Here is a 21,036-nt window from a genome sequence, read left to right as displayed (position 1 = left end):
TGGTGTGAAGATAAGTATCAGAAATGAGTTACACAATAAAATGGCATATGCTGGAGAAAACTCAAGACTTTTACAATTTGGAGACCTTTTATCCCTCCAAAGTCTTTATGTATCTCTCTCAAATTTCCCATTATTTGTCATGTTCTTAGGGAGGAAACTGTGATATTTACCCAATCTGATGATGGTGGGTCTGTTAATTATTACAGTCAGGTGATACGCATTATATAATTTGTGACAAAGACCGAGTGAGCTTCTTGCTTCCAGCCTATCCTTAAGATTCATGCCATGACCTCAATATTACAAGTCCAGCTGAACTGATGGTTTAGATTTTACTGCTTTGGCTTGGATTTTATTCTCTCATTCATTGACAAAAAGAATCTGGCTTCAGAAACCATCCCTTTCATCAAGTGCCAAGAGATCCTGCCAAATGCAAAGTGAGCTTTGTTTTTCATTCCACTGGAATCATTCAGAAAGTTTTTAGATTTTTTTTAATACATAGGTTCACACATGCCCCTTGTTTTGCATAAGACCGTCTACCAACATGTATAACATTTATTTAATCCACTTTTTAACCTTTATCTAGAATTTATATTCCACTGAAAAATGGTGATAGATGCCAGACTGAATCAGAATCAGTGAAGCCAATATGTCATTTGTAAAAAAGTAATTAAATAATTGGATGAATTCAGGAAATCATTTTAGAAGTAAGAATTTAAATTGAACAGAGAGATAAACTAATGGTTACATGTGTTTTTTTCTGACTTCCCAGACTTTGTATTGAATAATGGGAAGTATTTGGTATTTAAGACCTGTGTAAATGATCACTTATTTTGCCTTTATCTTGGGTGTTTATAAAGATTAAGATGATCAAGCTCAGGTCATTTTAAATCAGTTTAGATCTTTTACTTAAATAGCTACTTTGTAATTATGTTTACTAAAGAGCTCAAAAGCATTCCTTTGCAGAACATTATAGTAGCTCTACTTTATGTGAGGTCTTGGCTAAATTAGAGCGATTCACATTTTCAGTGTTGATTGGGCGTATTTGTCTCATACACCGAGGCTTCCTCCTCCACCTTGTGTAACATACATTTCTGAGCATGCTCTCTGGAGCCCGCGAGCCACAACTGCTGAAGCCCACGCGCCTAGAGCCTGTGCTCCGCAGCAAGAGAAGCCACTGCCATGAGAAGCCCGTGCACCGCAATGAAGAGTAGCCCCCGTTCGCCGCAACTAGATAAAGCATGTGCGCAGCAACAAAGACCCAACACGGCCAAAAATAAATAAATAAATAAATAAATAAATCTATTATAAATAAATAAATAAATCTATTAAAAATAAGTAAATAAATAAACGATTGAATACAAGTAAGTATAAATACACCCATGTATGAATGTACACCCAAAGCAAGCAGAGATAACTGCCTCTAGAGAAGCAATAACTGGGTTCCCTGCTGTTGTTCAAGGTAAACTTAAGGACCCATGTAGTTGTTCCCAGGGGAAAACTACAAGTTGACAATATCTCTAAACAAAGAAACAAGCAAAAATGCCCTTTTGGTGCTTTTCTCTGTTCGGGTTATATCTTCAAAACAGCCAGCCTCTCGCTGCTGTCTCCACTGGACTTAGTCCCTTCCTAAATTCACCCCTACAGCTGTGTTATACTTTTTACCCAATGAATCAGAATGGACCATGTGATTTCATTTGACCAATGACATGTGAGTGGAAAAATGACATGGGCCATTCTTGAGCAGAAGCTTAGGTTTCTTATCTCTTTTTCCCTCTGTCATGATATCAACCTATCCTAGACTGAAGTTGCTCTTTCAATATGGGTCTTTGTATAAAGGGTACCTGGATCAGAGCCACAGCCAACATAGAGTGGACATTAATGTGAGCCAAGTGCATCTTTGTTTCTGTAAGCTGCTGAAATTTCTAAATCATTTGTAAATACAATATAATGTAGTCCAAGCCAGAATTTCTCAACCTTGGAACTATCAACATGTAGTCTGCATAATTCTTTGTTTGGGGAGTGGGGTTCCTGTCATTATAGGGTGTATAGCAGTATCATTGGCTTCTACCTCTCAGATGTCAGAAGCACCACACCCACCTTTGTGACAATCAAAACTATCTTCTGATACTGCTGAATGTCCCCTCGGGAGGACCCAGTTGCAAACCACTGGTCTCTAGTCTCACTCTAGAAGTTCTCAAAGTGGGGTTCGTTCGAGAGCTAGCAGTATCTATATCACCTGGGAATGTGTTAGAGATGCAGCATCTCAAGCCCCTTTCAGACTAACTGAATGAGTAGAGCTGGGGCTGGGGCCCAGCAGGCTACGTTGTATTAAACCCTCGGAGAGATTCTGAACATTCAAGTTTGAGAACCACTGGTCTAAGCTGACTGGTACACAAGTATCCTTGTATAAGGAGAGGGCATCTTTATTGCTTTCACTTATAATGCTCAAGTTTAACTTTTGATGCCTAAAGCGTAAGAATTCCATTTTTTGTGAATCTGTAAGACTTCAGAGGATGCTGCTTGTGTCCTTTAGTGTAATACATATCAAACACATTAAAGTTTCATAACCTTAACAAATTTACTCTAGTCTTATAATCTGCTGATTTACTGGATCACAATAACTCCAAATGAAGAAAAAATCCAAAGTGAGGTAGCATCTTGATCTTTTGAAAAACACTTTATAAAATGATGTTTTTAGAAGGATAATTGTCAGTTTCTATGATTCAGCCTTTGTACCTTCATTTTATTTAAGCACATTTTGTATAAACATAGATTATTTTTGAAGAATGAAGAATTGAGAATCAGTATTCATAATTCACAGGTTTGTTTAATTGCAAAAATTTTTATCACGAATGATTGCCCTTCCTTCCATCTAATACCCTTTTACATATACCCTTGAGCTTGAGCATAAGGAATAATTAACTTTGCAAAGTAAGTTGTTATCATATGTAAAGGTATAGGCAGTGTACATTATAATGCTAATTTACATAGTTAAAAGACTGAGCATTCCCCCTAGCTGAAGTTAGCAACAGGAGGTTAAAAATCAGAATTAATTTGATGATATTAGCTCAGAAAATGCTACGGAATTATATCAATTTGAATGACACGAATATTTTAATCTATTTCTCCTTGCTGCCCCCTTTTAGTGAGGAATGTTTATGGGCAGAAAAATCTGAAAAGCTTTTCCTTGATGCTCTTCTCATTAGCTCTTAGTGGTACATGGTCTCTACTATACCTGATAAGTGTTTTAAAAGTTTTCCTAAAATCAGAATTTCAGGATGGTAATTATAACCAGTACAAGATAAATATAAGAAATTTACCCTTTAGGTTTTCTGCTTTTTATCAAAATATTAAAGAGCTGATTGTACAGTAATAGGTTTATGGAATAGACTAAGAAAAATGCTCTATGTCAGAAAACATAATATACGTTTTATGGGTTTTGTCACATCATTATCTTCAATGTACTTGGCCATCAACTTTCAATTATACGCTTTGAGTGAAAATATTCATTCTCAAAAAGAAAAAAGAAAAAAAACCGTTGGAGGTTTTCTTTGCGCTATTGTTGTATAGGAATAAATCTTGATTTTTATTGTCAGATTAGGATTGTACTAAATATCTTCAGAATAAAAAGCCCTTGGATTTGTTCTTTAAAAGAGGAGGTGAAGTCTTTCCCTTTAAAGCATTATCTGTCTGCCGGCGGAGAGTGTCACGCTCCGTTTTTTAGGTCCTTTACACTCTTGAATTTGATTTGTGCTTTTACAGCACAAATCCCAACATTCAGAAGACAGATCTGCCTGCTTCAGCTGCCTGCAGCTACAGAGAATTAGTCTGTCGTTCTCTGTCGTGGAGTGTGTGTTATGTATGTGAGTGAGTGTGTATGTAGTGTGTGTGTGTTTCTCTCCGTATCTGAGGCGGGGTAGCCGAGGGTGATTTAAACATGCATAGGGTTAATCGTGGAGCATCTCATTCAGGCTTGGCTTTGAAACCTGTGGCATGCTAGGCTGGACAGCCGCTTCTGTGCCTCTGTTTTAATTTAGCAGGATGTTTGCTGCCATGGCAGCCAGCAGCATCCACTGCAGCAAGGAAGAGCCATAGATCTGAGAATGCAGGTGGAATACTAAAACATGAGAGGCGCGTGCAGGGCTGGCTTCAGTGCTTAGTCTGCTCTTACGGGGCTCTGATGTGGAGGCTCTACATGCTGCACCCTGTCAGTTCCTCTAGAGTAAAGGGCTGCAGACCCAGATAGATCAGTGAAGGGCTGGTGAGAGGCAGGGAAAAAAAGCAAAGCCAGAGACATCGCTGGTGCTTCACTACCTCGCGTTTGGGAATACAGAAGCGATAGAGGGAAATGTGGACCCATCGCCCTGCTGAGACATGTGATTGGATAAAGACTGGAAAACGTAGTTGGCTTCCTGTGCTACTTTTCAGCTGGAGCAGTGTCTTTGATGAACTCTTTTCTGCTTCTGATATATACAAGCAAAACGTTTGTAAGTACTGCTGATGAGGGGCATGACATGGCAAGCTGAATTGTGGGCAACTCATTGATTGTACTATAGCTCTAGAATCTAACGTGAATGTTTGAGCCTTGCCTGAGCTTTTATTGAAGTGCAAGTGTTAATTAAAACCAAAAGGGCCAGTTGGCATCTCAGTGCAGAAAGACAATATGAAGTCCAATTGAAAAAGAAGAAGCCAGTAAGGAGAGCCATGCAGCGGCCAGCTGAACTCTCTGTGTTTCAGGGCAAAGTAAGGCCAAAGGGAGCTTGCCTTCAGAAGCAAAAGTCTCTGACCAATCTGTCCCTCACCAGTGAGGGGGAGAGGCGACCCACTGTGCGCATTTCCAACTGGTTTGGAAATGCCGCCAAGGCCAGCCAGAGAGAATCCAGCTATGCAGAGAGGCGCTCTCTGTCCAGATTCCTGTCAAGGTCCATGCAGTCCCTGTACCACACCAGGGGCCCAGGGGCCTGGAACCTGCTGCCCACCAGCCATGCAGGCAGTGAGAGCTTAGAAGAGTGGTCTTCCGGAAAAGGCTTGGAAGGTGAGAGTGATGAAGACAGCCGGTCCGAAGATGAAAATGTGTCCTCCAGGCCTGGCAGCATCGGCAGGAGCTGGGCCGAAGAGGAGGGAGAAAGCTGCCTGCGGGAAGGCACAGCTCATCTGGACGAGGATGTGATCCTAACAATGCTGGGCGACCTGGAACAGGCCCTTTACACTGACTTGTTAGGTAAGTCGGGTCTGCTCCTAAAAGGAGGATGGAATTTTCAGAAGCTGCCTCTTTGCATAAGCCAATAGCTTCTGTTCTTCTGGCTGATGGTTTCGAAACCGTAGTTACTCAAAACAATTTTAAATTCCTTGTTTCTTGAAATGATTGTCTTCAGAAAACTGAACTGTGAGAACTAGTTGTAAAGTGTATATGGAGAAAGTAAATAGCAACCACCTGCCCTGGGCATTATTGGCCTAGAGTCTAGTACACTCTAGACATCCATAAATAAGTGTTAACATTTTAAAACTCCAAATTTGTTTTTTACTTAGTCATTAACGGGGCCTATTTATTCAACTTCCCTCAAGGCGACCTCACCACAGATTTGGAATGAAGAATGAAGGACCTCGTGGGTAAATTTTTTGTATAGTCAGGTTTCTTCTGCTGCCTCAGTGGTGTCTGAATAGATGGCCTTGTTTGTACCTCGGTGACAAGTACCATACATTCTAGTTATACTTGAAATGCAGAGGCCTCTTCTGACAGCTTTACTCACTTACTTTTTTTTGAAGTGTTGGGCAAAAAATACTTCTGAGTGTGTACATTATAACTATTTAAATTACTATGTAGATGCATGTGAACTGTTCTGATACTTTACAAAGTAGGCCTGTTTGATGACATGATTCTTAGGAGTAACTTCTGATAATAATCTTTAATTAATTAGATATGACAATGTCTGAAGTAATTCTTCAGTCTTGCCACCTGCCTGAATAGCTAAACTGTATACGTTTTCATTGTTATATCTAATTTCAGCGCTCTACTGTAGCATAGTTATATCATACGGTGCCTTCTTCAAAAAGTCATAAGCATTAAACCATTGACCACATCCTCTTTTATGTCAGTGTGTATTTCCACAAAGGACTTCATATAGGATTCTTTAAATTTGAAAGAATTAAACCAGACTAGTGATCCCTTTGTTTCTGATTCATACAACTGAAGCCAAATATAGGTTTGTTTTTATTCTCTGTGTAGACCCTCCTGTTACAAGAGGTTTTATGAGATTTTCTGGAATCTTAGTGAACCAGCTTTAGAAGAAGAAAGCTTAGAGAGACAGCAGAGGTGAATATCGCTCAATTTTTCTTGTTAGTTTAGCTTTAAAAGAGTAATGTTTCCACAGTTGCGGGAATAGTGATTTCTGAATCTGAATACACCAGGTGCTCAGACACTGAATATTTACTTCTTCACCATTGTGTGCTTTCCGTGATGAACTGCTTCTCATAAAAAAAAAAAAAAAAAAGAAAGAAAAAAAAACTCTGCATGCAGTACAAAGGCAAGAGGGGGAGTCTTAATCCTTAAGAATTTTTTTCGTTTCTTGATCCTCTGAAACGGTAGAATCAAATAATATTTGTCCTTTGCCTTGAAAATGGTAGCATTTATCTTGTTCTAAGTACCTCTTATGTAAGTATTTTCAAAGATATGACCAGAGTAAAGTCCCCTGAAAGCATGTGTTGGTTGTTCTGTTAAATGATAGCATGCTGTGGCTGGGTGTGTATATGACATACGCCTGTTTGTACATAAATAACTTGGAGCATTACTGTCAGAGGGTCATCTCTCAGTAGGTGTCTGTGTATTCCATGGTTTTTAAACTGAGCATCTGCTAATTTATTTATGGGATTATTCTCCTTAAGGCTTTTTTCTCCCCCAGCATATGCCAGTATTCAAAGATGCAGATGAGAAAGTAAGAGGAAGAGTTTATTCAAATAGCTCTGATATGAATAATCATATCAGGATAATGAAGCATTGCAATGCAATTCCCTAAATAATGATGCATGTTAAGTTGGTAAATATATCCAAGCCCACAGCACACAAGAATTGCAGGATTTCTGCTACGTGCTTGACTAGGTTCTGCTTCTGACTCAAAATGGCTTCTTCCAAGTTAGTTTTTAGGCAGAGTTCCCTGAGTTCAACTCTTTATTCTTGGATATCCTAATAAATCAGACAGAGTAGGGTCTGTGCTATAACTATATAGGAGAATATTTAAAAGGTAGTGGTAAAGCTGTTAGCCATATTTTGCTATTTTTCCCCCAAAGTGTCTGGTTTAACCTGATGAGTTGAAAAATTTTCTATCCAACTCACCTTTGGGGTCATCCACAAAACTAGGGTGATTTCTCCAAATAAATCAGGCAGCTGTACTCTAAAAAATAACATTTGTAATATAGCTGGTGTAGAGGACATAATTCTCTGTGAATCAGGTTCATTCATATGTAATTTGATTTCCTCCTAAAAGATGACAAAGGCTGGCAGTGTTATTAATTACAGTGTGTGTAATTAAAGCTTGAAAAGTAAGGGCAGGACTGCACAGATTAAATGGTCTGTCTGCCATTAAGTAAAAACGCAAAAGCACCAAACTGAGCCTGTTACTCTGTCCTAATAGAAGAGATGTTACAAGCAAAGAGAAAGTAGTTTGCACTAATGTGAAAAACTCAAAGCAAATTGCAGAATGTGCCGTTCTGGAAAATGTGTGTAAGCCCTTACTATTTTGTCTGACAGGAGGCTTCTTCCAGGAATAATAGCTGGCTTTGAGATTATAAAAGTGAAAGGGGATACATTTTTGTGACTAAATTTCTCATGTGCATTTTTCTGCTAACTTTTATTTGTTACTAAGTGTTTAATGGTATTTGCGCTTCTACATTTGGCCTTTTCACAGTTGTGATTCCCTCCCTGCCCCCATTTCTCTATTTTTTTATGGGATTTGGATACAAATTTACAGGATATTTCAGGCTTGTGCAATCCTTAGGGGGGGTTGTAAGTGCATTTAACCTTATCTTGCCTTTCGTGGGTCATTGAGAACATTTGCTGCAAGAAATTTTGATTTGGTTATTATCTTTCCTGACATGAATGAGGCAGCAATTATGTTTTGCTCAGTAAGTGTTGGGAGGAAAAGGTCCATTTGTCTGATTGTCATGAGTGGTGCAGTGTCATGAGTAGATGTCATGAGGAGAAAAAACAATGGAGAGAGAGAGAGTGATGGTTCTGAAACATGAGGGAAGCTGTATAAAGAAACACTGGATTCAATTGGAAGAATCCAAGGATCTAAGATGCCTGTTGGATTGGAAGAAGGAAATTTAGAAGGAGATAAAGAAGGTGTTAAAAAATACTGAGTGAAATGGAATGTCGGAAAATACACTGTTCTTAAAGTTTATGTAAAAAAGATACTGACAGTAATTCAAATATCAGTGTTACTAATATTATGCAATTGGCAAGTAGTTGAGATGCAGCTTGATTACAAAGTCAAAGTTCTCCCCAAAGGAAGGGGCTAGGAGATAGGAGATAGGGAGCTTGTAATGGTGTATTTTTGGAACTTGTGTAAGGGCAATGACTTGCCTTCCTTACTCCCTCCAATAAAAGTCATCTCAGCACTTTCTCCTTTAAGACTTTTCTCTTACCATCACTTAGAATCTTAGGCTTCTCTACTGTGTGAAATCTTAGATAAACTACTGTATATTAGCTTTAATGTGTCTCTAGTTTGGTCTCATCCTTCACTGTTACTTTTGCCATTTTAAGTAAAATCTCTTCTTCACCTCTGCCTTTCCTTTGACTGTAATGATATTTTTTTCTGCCCTTCAAGATTTTCCTTACAAAGCCTTCTTTTTCTTTCAGCCTACTGCCAGATTGTTTGGAAATAAGAGGTAGACTTCTTTCTAGCCATTTCTCAAATATGCTGTGTTATATTTATGAGGAGAAGGATGGGAAGAATTTCCAGAGAAAATATAATTAGAGTCTTAAGGGTTATTAACACTTCTGAATTTTAAAATAATGTTAATCTATGAGGTTAGAAATTGTATGACTTGAATTAGGGTTAGAAAAGTTGTGCCATGTACAACATATTCTTATTTCTTTTTTTTAATTTCTTTTTTTATTGAAGTATAGTTGATTTACAATGTTGGGTTAATTTCAGGTGTACAGCAAAGTGATTCAGTTATACACGCACACACACATATATATTCTTTTCAGATCATTTTCCCATATAGGTTATTACTAAATATTGAGTATAGTTCCCTGCGCTATACAGTAAGTCCTTGTTGTTTATCTATTTTATATATAATAATGTGTATATATTACTCCCTCCTCTGCCACCTTTCCCCTTTGGTGACCATAAATTTGTTTTCTCTGTCTGTGAGTCTGTTTCTGTTATGTAAATAAGTTCATTTGTATCATTTTTTTAGATTCCACCTATAAGTGATATCATATGATATTTGTCTTTCTCTGTCTGACCTACTTCACTTAGCATGATAATCTCTAGGTCCATCCATGTTGCTACAGATGGCATTATTTCATTCTTTTTTATGGCTGAGTAATATTCCATTTGTGTGTGTTTGTGTGTGTGTGTGTGTGTACACACACAGGGAAGTTAGGGAAGTTTTTCAGTACTTTCTAAATCTGAAATAATAATACAGTTATTAAGCATTTCAATCATTCAAATAATTGGTAAATTAAAAGGAAGAGATTTGCAGACTGGCAGCAGAGTGGTGGTTGTTTTGGCAACCATTCAAGATGAAAGATAATGAACAGTATAGTAGTGTTTGGCTGAAGAAGAAATTAGCATTTGTCTTTCTGAGTGGCTGCCATGGTAAAGTGATATAAAATTATTCATTTGGTTTCAGAGCCATTGCGACCCCTGGGTGGAAGTTAAATGGGGGCAAATCATTATTCGTCCTCAGAATTGTTTTTATAATGAGACCTAATTGGCCTAATATTGGAAAGAGTCACCTCTTACTGGAGAGGAGGAAGCCTTTCCAATCTTGGAGGTTTTAGGCAGAGACCCATGGCCACCTCGCTAGTGACACAAAGAGTTTTCCCTCATTGGCTGAGAGGTGAGGCAAGACAATCTCTGAAGTCCCCATCAACTCTAAGATTCTACTATAGATGTTAAATGTGTGCATCTGTTGTGTGTGGTTTTTTTTTTAACCTGGCGTGAATATTGTGGAAGAAGAATGAACAGGTTGAATATCTCCCTGTATTCTTAAAACTGATGGTAGATATGCATCTTGACTTGTCTATGTGACAGTTTTCATACTGGAATTTAATACATGCCATTTTCTACCTTCACTTTTCCTTCTTTTTTTCTTTTCCTTCCATCCCGTCTGCATTCCTTTCCCTTCCCTGCCATCCCCTCCTTTGCCATCCTCTTCCTTTTCTTTCTTTCCTATACCTTCTCACCCCTTAATCCATTCATTCCCCTTCCTTCCTTCCCTTTTTTTTTCCTTCTTTCTTTTTATTTAAAATTCCTCGGGCTTCCCTGGTTGCGCAGTGGTTGAGAGTCCGCCTGCCGATGCAGGGGACGCGGGTTCGTGCCTCGGTCCACATGCCGTGGAGCGGCTGGGCCCATGAGCCATGGCCGCTGAGCCTGCACGTCCGGAGCCTGTGCTCCGCAACGGGAGAGGCCACAACAGTGAGAGGCCCGCGTACCGCAAAAAAAAAAAAAAATTCCTCATCACTGGACATCCTCCTGAGTCCAAATTGAACAGAATTAAGACTGTGTTTCCTCTCCTTCCTTTCCATGTTGTTCTTACTATCCAGATCCACCAATTTCAATGGCCACTGGCCTGGGAATTATTACATGGCCATAAACAAAATGGTTTAATGGCACCTCTGCCCCCAAATGACAGATAGAGGTTGAACAAGGCCAACAGTTGTCACCCTGGCAGAGCTGTTTATTTTATGTGTAGACTTATTACTGGATTAGATGCCTAAGACTTTACTGGCGCTCTGGTGTCACATGTGGATATTTTAATTCCCTGTAGAAAGTGGAGAAATAGTTTAAAATAAAGCTATCCAATTCTTGGGTCTTGGTTCATGCGTCTAATAAAATAAAAGACTTAAAAAGATGTTGCTTCTATGAGAAAAGGCCTCTGTCTGATTCCCCAGAGTATAAATGTATACTTGCTACATAAGTCAAGTTTGTCTCAGCTATTCTGAGCACACTTTGAAATAGGTGATTATGAAAGTAATTAGGATCCAGATAGTTTCAGATATTTAAATTAAGCTTAGAAACATGGAGCACTGTACAGTATATTTCCAAACGACTCTCTCATTTTGCAATGATTAAGGTCATAGACCTACGAAATACTGTTGTATCATCACCACTTCAGATTATTACTTGTAACATTACATTTGTTTCTATTCACATTTTATTTGTAGAAAAAAATTATAATTTCAGATAATAATAGTCATTTGGAATTTTCTACCTATTATTTTACTTTTGCAAAAAGGAACTCATATCTATATCTATATAATTATTCAGATTATTCACAGGACAGTAAATGGCATGAATAAAAAACTTATTATTATGTTGCTTTTCTAGGTGAAGACCCTGAAACAAGAAGAATGAGAACAGTTAAAAATATAGCAGATTTGAGGCAGAATTTAGAAGAGACTATGTCCAGTCTTCGTGGGACCCAGATAAGTCACAGGTCTTCTTCAATTCTGCCTATTTGGGGGCCAATAAAGAAAAAATTACAATTAAGCATTTAACTTCTTATAATGATAAAGAAGGAATTCTAGTTTTCCCTTACTATTTTCTCACTTAAATTTTATATGACAGTGAACTGGTGACTTCTCAGCCCTACCCAGTGATTTTTTCTCCTATCCATCTCTTCTTCAGTATAATTTCCCATTTAAACTGAATTAGCTACTGAAACTAACACCATCACTGCTAAATGGATTTTCACGCCTGCCTCAAATAACAATGGTGGAAGTTGTAATTAAAATGCATCTGAGGAGAGGTGGTAGAGAGTCTTTCAAACATAATTGTAGTTAACTTCCAGAAAAGTTCTGGGAAGGCTACAATGGGTTAAATTAAGGGTTGGTTGAGAATGTGAAACAATATTTTGTTTTATCCAAAATGTAATGATGGCGTTTCTTTTGAAAGCAAAAAATCTGTGATGAATGCCCCTTCCTACATTTTGATACCTGCAGAGGTGTTTAGAATCTCAAAATGAATGTATAATTTGACTTTCATGAAAATGGACATACTTCTAAGAAATGACTCTCAACTGTAGGCGTTCCTGTCTTCATGCATTCTGGGTCTATGGCCCCAGGTGAACAGAATATAGTGATTTCTCTATTTTATTTGACAGCACCCTGGAGACAACATTTGACAGCACTGTGACGACGGAAGTGAATGGCAGGACTATACCCAACTTGACAGGTCGACCTACTCCCATGACCTGGAGGTTGGGCCAGGCATGTCCTAGACTTCAGGCTGGAGATGCTCCTTCCCTGGGTGCTGGCTACCCTCGCAGCAGTACCAGTCGTTTCATCCACACAGACCCCTCCAGGTTCATGTACACTACGCCTCTCCGTCGAGCTGCTGTCTCTCGGCTGGGAAACATGTCACAGATTGACATGAGTGAGAAAGCAAGCAGTGACCTGGACATGTCTTCTGAAGTCGATGTTGGTGGATATATGAGTGATGGTGATATCCTTGGGAAAAGTCTCAGAGCTGATGACATCAACAGTGGGTAAGTGGCCCTGGGCCCCGGTCTCTAACAGAATTGTGTAAAGAGAGGTGGTCTACTACAATGCAGTAGCTGTAGGAAGGGGATATAGGTTAGTTAATAAAGTCATTAGAAAATGTGAGAAATCTAAGGTTATTTGGGGGTATTTCAGCCTTCTCTTCTAATCATTCATGAACAGTAAAATGTCCAAAATTTCTCTAAAGTCTTTTCATTATAATCCATTAACTTTTTCTATTGTTAGTTCAGAGAAACACATGTGCCCTGTGTTTTTCAGAGCGATTTTCACATGCTTCTTAAATAACAGATTTTGTAGTGAAGGACGTGGGAAGGAGATAGGAGGAGTTTTGCTGAGCTGCTTGATTTTTTTTTGGCTTGTCAAAGCTGCCTGTAACTGCTTTGAGGAACACAGATTTTCTAGCATTCTTCAATTATATACCTCCAATCTAACTTGAGAGAAAATCATTTTAGATCTGAAAATTTCAATCTATTTATTCTCTTTTGATGGCATCAGATTTTTTGTGTTAACCCCTGCTTTCCTTCTGTTTTCTGTTACATTCCAAAAAGAGTTGTGATTATGAAACTCTCAAAAGCATCTTGGCAATTTGGAATATTTAGTTCAATCTGAGGATGAGCCCCAATGGAGGAAATAGGATATTCAATTAAAACTACTTCTATTAATAACTGTAGTTGACACGTTGAAAATTTATTACCTACTTCACTCTTTTTAAGCGCTTTAAGGACATTAATTCATTTAACCCCCTCCCCACCACCAACCCTTATGAGGTAAGTATTTTTATACCTGTTTTACAGATAAGGAAACTGATCCCACTTGGCCCCAACTGTATTAAAGCTAAGCAAAGACTAGACTTGCATTAGGACTCAGATACATCTGACTTCAAAACCTAGGCTCTATAATAAAAGGAAAAGCTTCCCAACTAACTTTATCTATATTTTTCATGTGAGTCCAGGTTTTTACCTCTTCTTTGTCCTTATGCATCTGAGAGGACTGGTCTCTGAAATCATTCTTCTGTACAAGTAACCTTTGCTGACTTCAGTCATGAAAAGCTTGTTTGAATGGGAACAAGACCTTAAAAAGTACAAAAAAACTTTTGATCAGACTTAACAGCTCTGCTTTGATATCCTGATACCCACCAGTTCATTCCTGGTGGCCACCTTCTCTGAGTTTCTAAAGGTCTACAATTAGGGAGACAGGTTATTGTTAATTAGGGTAGGAAGCAGTTGAGTTGCCCCTGGAGTTGGAGTGTCTAAATTAAGTTTCTTTCTACCATTTTCTATCTGCCAACTCCTTGAGAGCTTAATGTATCCAAATTCCTTTCCGTAATAAGGATAAAATTGCAAAATCTTCATGAAATTGTTAAGAATGAAGAAAATAACCCACAAAATTGCACTTAGCACAAAGCCTGTCACAATATGTGTTCAGTAAATTATCATCATCATCACAATTACATTTTTATCAGTAATAATTATTAACCTAATGATTAATAACCTAATAATCATAGGATATGATTTTATATAGGAGATAGTAGAAATTATGAGAGGTGTGAAGAATCCTGGGAAAAGAATAGAGAAGAGAGATCATGAGCTGAATTATGTATGTGTGTATGTATGTATGTGTTCAAAAATATTTGTTGCATTCTTCCTATGTGCCAAGCAACATTCTAGGCACTGTGTGTTCAGTGGTGAACAATATAGGCACAGTACTGGCCCACATATACTCACGTTAGTGTTTTTATATTTTTATAGTTGCTCATTTATTCAATAAATGAATAGTAATATGTGTACATATGTATGTACGTGTGTATGTATATACATTCTTAGATAAGGGGTTTTTGAAAGTCATTTTTTAAAAAACTGAGTTCTGCTTAGAGTAGTATATTTCACCAGCATACCTATAGTCAGGAGCATTTTGTATTTTCCAGGACTCTAGCAGTATTAGGCAACTAACTTCTGTAACACAGAAATCTCAAAATCTCAGTAACTTAACACAAAGAAGTTAATTCCTCCTTCACATAAAACCCCTCCTAGTGTTTCTGATCATCAGTTGGGAACTAAGATGGATGGTAGGTAACTCTGCTATTATCCAACCAGACTGCCGACGTCACCCTGGGTGTTGATTTCAACAGACCGATGACAAAAGAGAGAAAGAACCATGGTGTAAGAATAGTTCATAAGTACCAGGTCTGGAAGTGGGGGTTCTGACTTCTACCCACATTTCCTTACCCAGAACTGCTGCAGCCCCATCTCACTGACAGCAAGGCCAGGAACCAATGTTCATCTTTGTGCCCAGGAGGAAGAGGAAATTGGTTTGATGAGAGCTGGCTAGTCTCTGCAGAACTAATGAGAGATTTTTAAGATACTGGTATATTCTTTGTACTTCCTACTTGTTTCCTGCCTCACTGGAAACCTGATTCTCACGTCTGTTCTCCAGTTTTGTTCTCTGTTGGCCTTTCAGAGGAGGTCTTGAATAGTCCCACAAATGAGTCCATGTAAGAACGCATTAGTGGTCTGCATGCTTTGTGTTGAGTCTTTCATACTCAGTGTCTAAAGCAGAAGAAGAAGAAGAAAAAAAACTAAGTAAAAATAACACAAATCCTATCTGAAAACTTCCTCTGATGATGTTTACCTGCTTGGCCTTATACATGTTCTCTTTCCCATGATAGAGTACAGGACACTGAAATTTAAAGAATGACTCAGAGTTCTGTCCCCTGGATGGAGCATGACTAGACGTGGTCAGCAGGCAGTGTCGCCGGTCTCAGCTCAAGGGTGACTAGGGTGTTATGGGGAGGACACCCAGGATATGCTGTACTTCCTCATTGCTCACCAGCAGATGTAGTGTACCATTGTCAACATCAGTGGGATGCAGCCCGATTTGTCAGCCTAAAGTTAAAAGATAGGAAGATATCCCAGGGGAATTTTAATTTGATGTTTTCTTTAAGAAAAAAGGGCATAGAAAAGTCTGTGCTACAATTCACGAAAAAAATTGAATCACAAAGTTAACTGTCTGTTCCCAATTTTTTAAAGTATGTTTTAGTGATTAAAGGGACAAAAAAGGCTCAAAAGACAAAGCAATGAATGAAGATGTTTAATCTTGGATATTCTTCTCATGCAAGAAGGAATGTCATGAAGTAAATGGGAAAGGAGTTTCATTTTTTTGTTGTTGTTGTGGTACGCGGGCCTCTCACTGTTGTGTTCTCTCCCATTGCGGAGCACAGGCTCCGGATGCGCAGGCTCAGCGGCCATGGCTCACGGGCCCAGCCGCTCCGCGGCATGTGGGATCTTCCCGGACCGGGGCACGAACCCGTGTCCCCTGCATCGGCAGGTGGACTCTCAACCACTGCGCCACCAGGGAAGCCCGAGTTTCATTTTTTTCACATACTTCAGGTAGAACTCAGAAAATTAGTTAATCGGCATTCTGAGAATTCGAGATTTCTTGAAGCATGCAAAGGCTTATCTCTTTCTTCTCTTCCAAAAATTACTTTAAGCACTTGGGAATGTGAATCTGCCAGTAATTAGGAATTAGTCAGAGGAAGTCTTCTTACTTATAATGAATCTCTTTGAAAAAGTCTCCATGTGTAAAGCAAAAAAAAGGAACATCCTGGAAAACTGGGGGAAAAGTTACATATTTTAATTGGGTGGAAATTGAAGTTATCTGCAGGTGTCACAGTGATAAACAGTTGGGCCAAGAATATAACCTAAAATCCTGCTTTAAATGGCCCAAACGCAAAGTGATTTAATTCTGGAGAATGACACTTTTTAAAAGGGAAGTGGATACTTTAATGCTGCTTTAATCCCCTGATGCTCCCACAATTCTGCTTTAGGAAACTTTGTGATAACTGAAGCGTTCAAGACATTGGGAAGGGCAGGGTTACTTGAGTTGGGTTAAAAGGATGTACATGGGAAACCACATATTCCTAATCACAATGCTTCTATTCATTTCGTATTCAAGATATGAGAGTTATTTTTAGTGAATGTAGAAATGCTAATGGAAAAAATAGCCAGTAACGTTAGTCGACACTTATATAGCACTTATTATGTGCTAGGTCACCATAACTGTAAGAGATAAGCATATCATTACTATCTCCATTTTACAGATGAAACAACTGAGGCATGGGTAGGTTAAGTAACTTTAGGTAGAACTCAGAAAGTTAGTTCATTGGCATTCTGAGAATTCAGACTTTCTTGATGCATGCAGTGCTGGACTTGAACTTAAAAGCAGTCTGGCTCCAGTCTGCACTCTTAACCATCTTGACATACTGACCCTGTGAAGTTGTCTACATGTCTACTTGCCCACATTTCTCTCCTAGGAGTTGATTTTTACAAACAAACATAACAGAGCTTCACAGCAATCATTCATTATTAGTATAGTTTTCTTAGCTAGCTAGCACCTTTGATCAAGGGGACAATCCTTAATATTATCTGTGTTCATGATCTGTGTTCTAAGCGCTGAACTAAAGTTCCTTAGAGGTTGAAAACACACACACACATTTTAGATGCCCTGTGTTTTCATGTCATAACGAATAGCTAATTGTTATATACAGTTTCTGATATAAGATATTGAATGTAAAAACGGAATTCTAGGAAGCTATGGTAGGGGCATAGGTGAATCTTTCCAAGTACCCACAAAAATAGACAAAACAACTAGATAGCAAAACCACAGGGAAAAACCATGATCGTTGTGGAAAAAAGATGATGACAAGGTATCACCTCAAACCCCAGGTATAAGCAGTGAAGGACAAACAGTCAAGAGCCCAAGGAGCAGAATGATATCAGCATCTGTGTACGAAGAAACAGAAGGTAGTAGTGGGGTGTCTGATGACACTGAGAACAGAAGAACCACAAAATAGCCAAGAGAAACTGACTAGAAAACACACAGGGCTTATCTGAAGATAGCAGCTGAAGCTGGGAAGGTTTTGACCACTTGACCAGCCAGAGACAGTAAGGGCTGAAGGTCACATCTGAAGGGAGTGGAGCAATCTTGTCCCCATGTATTCATTAAACTCTCCAGCCACAGCTCCCTTCCAGGACAGGACCCCACACTGAGGGAAAACTTCCAGGAGTAGAAGCAGACTGAACAGGATGTAGCAATAAAAGTGAAGATAGAGAAGGTCCAGATAAAAGTGGGAGATGGGAACAGAGTCCAAAAATCTCAAAAAAGCTATTTATCACATTCTAAAACACTACACAAAAATAACAGAAGCATTTACCGTGTGTGGTTAGAAAGGTATCTAGATCAAGTTTCTTTTTATTCTGAAGAATTAATTTCACATAAAAATAAGTAAGAGAAAAATGTCAGGATAAAACCCCACATAAGCCACAAACATATACAAGACGTACAACTAATAAAGGTATACTATCAATGGGGAAAGAAAAAAATAAAACTAAATATAGAATCCAATAGAAAAATGAGCAAAAGTCATAAACAGACATTTCACAGACAAAACATAAATGACCTATAACAAAGTAAAAATTTGATCAACCTGCTTGGTAATCTGGAACTTGTAAATTAAAGCCAACACGAGAATTCTTATTCATAGACAAGTAGAAGTTTATTCTGAAAATGTTTTGAAAACTCTTCGGCATTGACTAGTAGGGTTTGAATATGTGCATGTATCCCTTTTGACCCAATGATTCCTCTCCTAGATAGAGACCTTTGACAAGCTCTTGCCTGTGAGCATAAAGAAATGTGCATATACAGATGTTCATGGCAGAGTTGTTTGTAACAGCAAAAAATCTAAAAACAGCTCAAATGTCTGTAATAGTCAAACAGATAAATAGACTAGTGTGCTTGTAAAACAAAGCTGTGTAACACTAACATTAAAAATGCAATAATACATATCGAGATAGATGATTTGCAAAAATGTAACTTAGAGTGAAGGAAATAAGTCACAAAAGAATATATACAGTGTGATTCAATTTATATGAAGTTCACATGCATGAGATGCTAAACAGTGTATTTTTAGGAATATATGCCCATGTGGTTAAACCGTAAAGGAATGCTTAACACAAAATCCAGGGCAATAGATATCTCTAGGAGGGAGGTTTAGAAATGTAGGACTGGAATGAGCCTATATGGTCACTGAAGAAACTGGAAATGTTCTCTTTCTGAAGCCAGGTTATGGGTACATGAAAACTGGTATTATTTTTTAATTATTTAATGTGTACTGTTACATTTTATACTCTTGCAAAAATATGATGTATTTAAATATGAAGCTTTTTTTGAAAAAGCATGGAGTTGCTGTGGAGGTGGAATTGTATGTATTTATGTTGATTGAGAAAATGAGATTGAATAGCATACAAAAAGAAGATGTTTATAGTTTCTTCCTATTTCAGTGAATTCCAGACATGATGAGAACAGTGATGTTGATTCACAGGTCTGAACAGACTCCATCCTGTAGTAATTGAGGGTGGTGAGTGACATGAAGAAAGTCACTTACCTAGATTGTTAACTAGGCGGATGGTGTGTTTCCCTATAACTGTATTAGTATATACAAAAGGAGCACGAGCTTTAGTGGTAAAGGCAATATATGGTCTGTTTATGCTGTATTTGAGGTGGTTATGGGAAATCCACGCATCTGTGCACAGGAAGCAGTTTAATATCTCATTCTAGCGCAGGGTGGAGCACTATGGCCTGGAAATATTAATATGGAAAACACACACCTAAAGAAAATGTGCCAAAGTATGCAGTTTTTCTACAACAGAAGGAAGACGAGAGATGGCAGTGGAAGGGAGGAAGAGTTAGAAATGCTCTGGGAGACTATTGCGTTTTTTATGTGAATCATCTTATAGCTCATGGAATTTGAACATGGCTAAAATTATCCTAAGACTTCCATAGTTTGAGAGATTTTACTTTCTGTCAGTAACCTTCACAAATTTCCTTTGCAACTTTTTGTTTGTACCAATCATCCTGTGACTATTACGTCTTAAACTCATCTTAGCTTATGGTTTAGAAGTTCAGGTATAACATTATTAGGAAATCTTTTTTTTTAAATTTTACATTATTCCTTCAAAATGATCTCCTAACATTTATATTTCCTGGATTGTAGCAATTTTTTCTAGAGGAACTATGAAATGCATGTTATTTTAGATTTTTAAATGCTTCAGAAAAACTGAAAAGAAGGAAGAATTTTCAAGAAAAAAATTTAAATGAGAAATTTGCTTGTGTGATGCCCATATATATTTTTCAAATAACAAACTTTTCTGTTATGAAAATGCCCTACCAACATTCCAATGCGACAGTGTCTGTAAACAGAGGAAATAGACACTGATGACTATTTTTGGTTCAATTAATACCTGTTGTAAACTTATTTGATATTACCTGGAAAATCCCAGGGTCAAAGGAAAATGAGTATCCTTTGAAATGCTTCCTAAAAAAGTTGGGTTTTTTCCTTAATTCATTGAAATTTTAAAGTTGTTTTTTTCTTTGGAAAATTAGTTTTCAAAGCATTTAACCTTTGTCTGTAGAACTTACTCTTCTGTAAGCACTGAATAATTGAAAGCTTATGTTTCTAATAGAAGTCATCTTCCATCTTATTTCTTGTTTACATGCATCACCATTATGGCTAAAGTGCTGAGATCTGCTGTCATGGTTTCTTCCTGCAGTGGGGAGGCCTTTTAAATTCAGCTGAACAAATGTTTACTATATTTGTTGGTACCAAACTATATACAAAACACTTCACTAAACACGTTTAGAGATACACCAATGAATAAGACAGACCAATAAGATGTAAAACTTAACATGTATACATTGTTTTAACTTCCTCCTGAGGTTAAGTTTAGGATCAAGCATATTGATAGTTTTTTTAAAAAGGAGTCTCTCACTTATCTGGAGAGAACATTTCTGCCATCCCCAAACTTTTAAAACACAGTTTCAGGGCTTCCCTAGTGGCGCAGTGGTTAAGAATCTGCCTGCCAATGCAGGGAACACGGGTCCGAGCCCTGGTCCAGAAAGATCCCACATGCCGCGGAGCAACTAAGCCCGTGCGCCACAACTACTGAGCCTGCGCTCTAGAGCCCATGAGCCACAACTACTGAAGCCCACGCGCCTAGAGCCCGTGCTCTGCAACAAGAGAAGGCACCGCAATGAGAAGCCTGCACACCGCAACAAATAGCAGCTCCCGCTCACAGCAGCTAGAGAAAGCCCGTGCACAGCAACGAAGACCCAACACAGCCAAAAATAAAATAAAATAGAAAAATTTTAAAAAAAAATTCAAAAGGAGAGTGAATGAGAAAAATGTTTTTCACTAAACACTTTATCAGGAATTTCATATACTTCACCTTAAGAAAAGAAGCAATAAAAATATT

General features: G+C 38.2%; 1 protein-coding gene across 22 annotated transcripts in view; it reads left to right on the top strand.

Annotated features, from left to right (window-relative positions):
- The window catches only part of NAV3 (neuron navigator 3), a 1,262,224-nt gene that overhangs the window by 1,095,643 nt on the left and 145,545 nt on the right, over positions 1–21,036 (top strand). For all 22 annotated transcript variants that reach the window (XR_013830383.1, XM_079936021.1, XM_079936019.1 and 19 more), the window contains 2 exons: positions 11,559–11,667; positions 12,334–12,717. Coding sequence is in view for 21 of the 22 variants with exons in the window: in XM_079936021.1 (XP_079792147.1) it covers positions 11,559–11,667; positions 12,334–12,717 (493 nt within the window). In the remaining variant the exon portion in view is untranslated. The remainder of the gene's footprint in view (positions 1–11,558; positions 11,668–12,333; positions 12,718–21,036) is intronic.

The sequence above is a fragment of the Stenella coeruleoalba genome (genome assembly GCF_951394435.1).
Source record: "Stenella coeruleoalba genome assembly, chromosome: 11".
In the NCBI taxonomy this organism is placed as follows: domain Eukaryota; kingdom Metazoa; phylum Chordata; class Mammalia; order Artiodactyla; family Delphinidae; genus Stenella; species Stenella coeruleoalba.
Note: the sequence above shows the minus strand (reverse complement) of the source record. Positions and strands in the feature narration are given on the sequence as shown.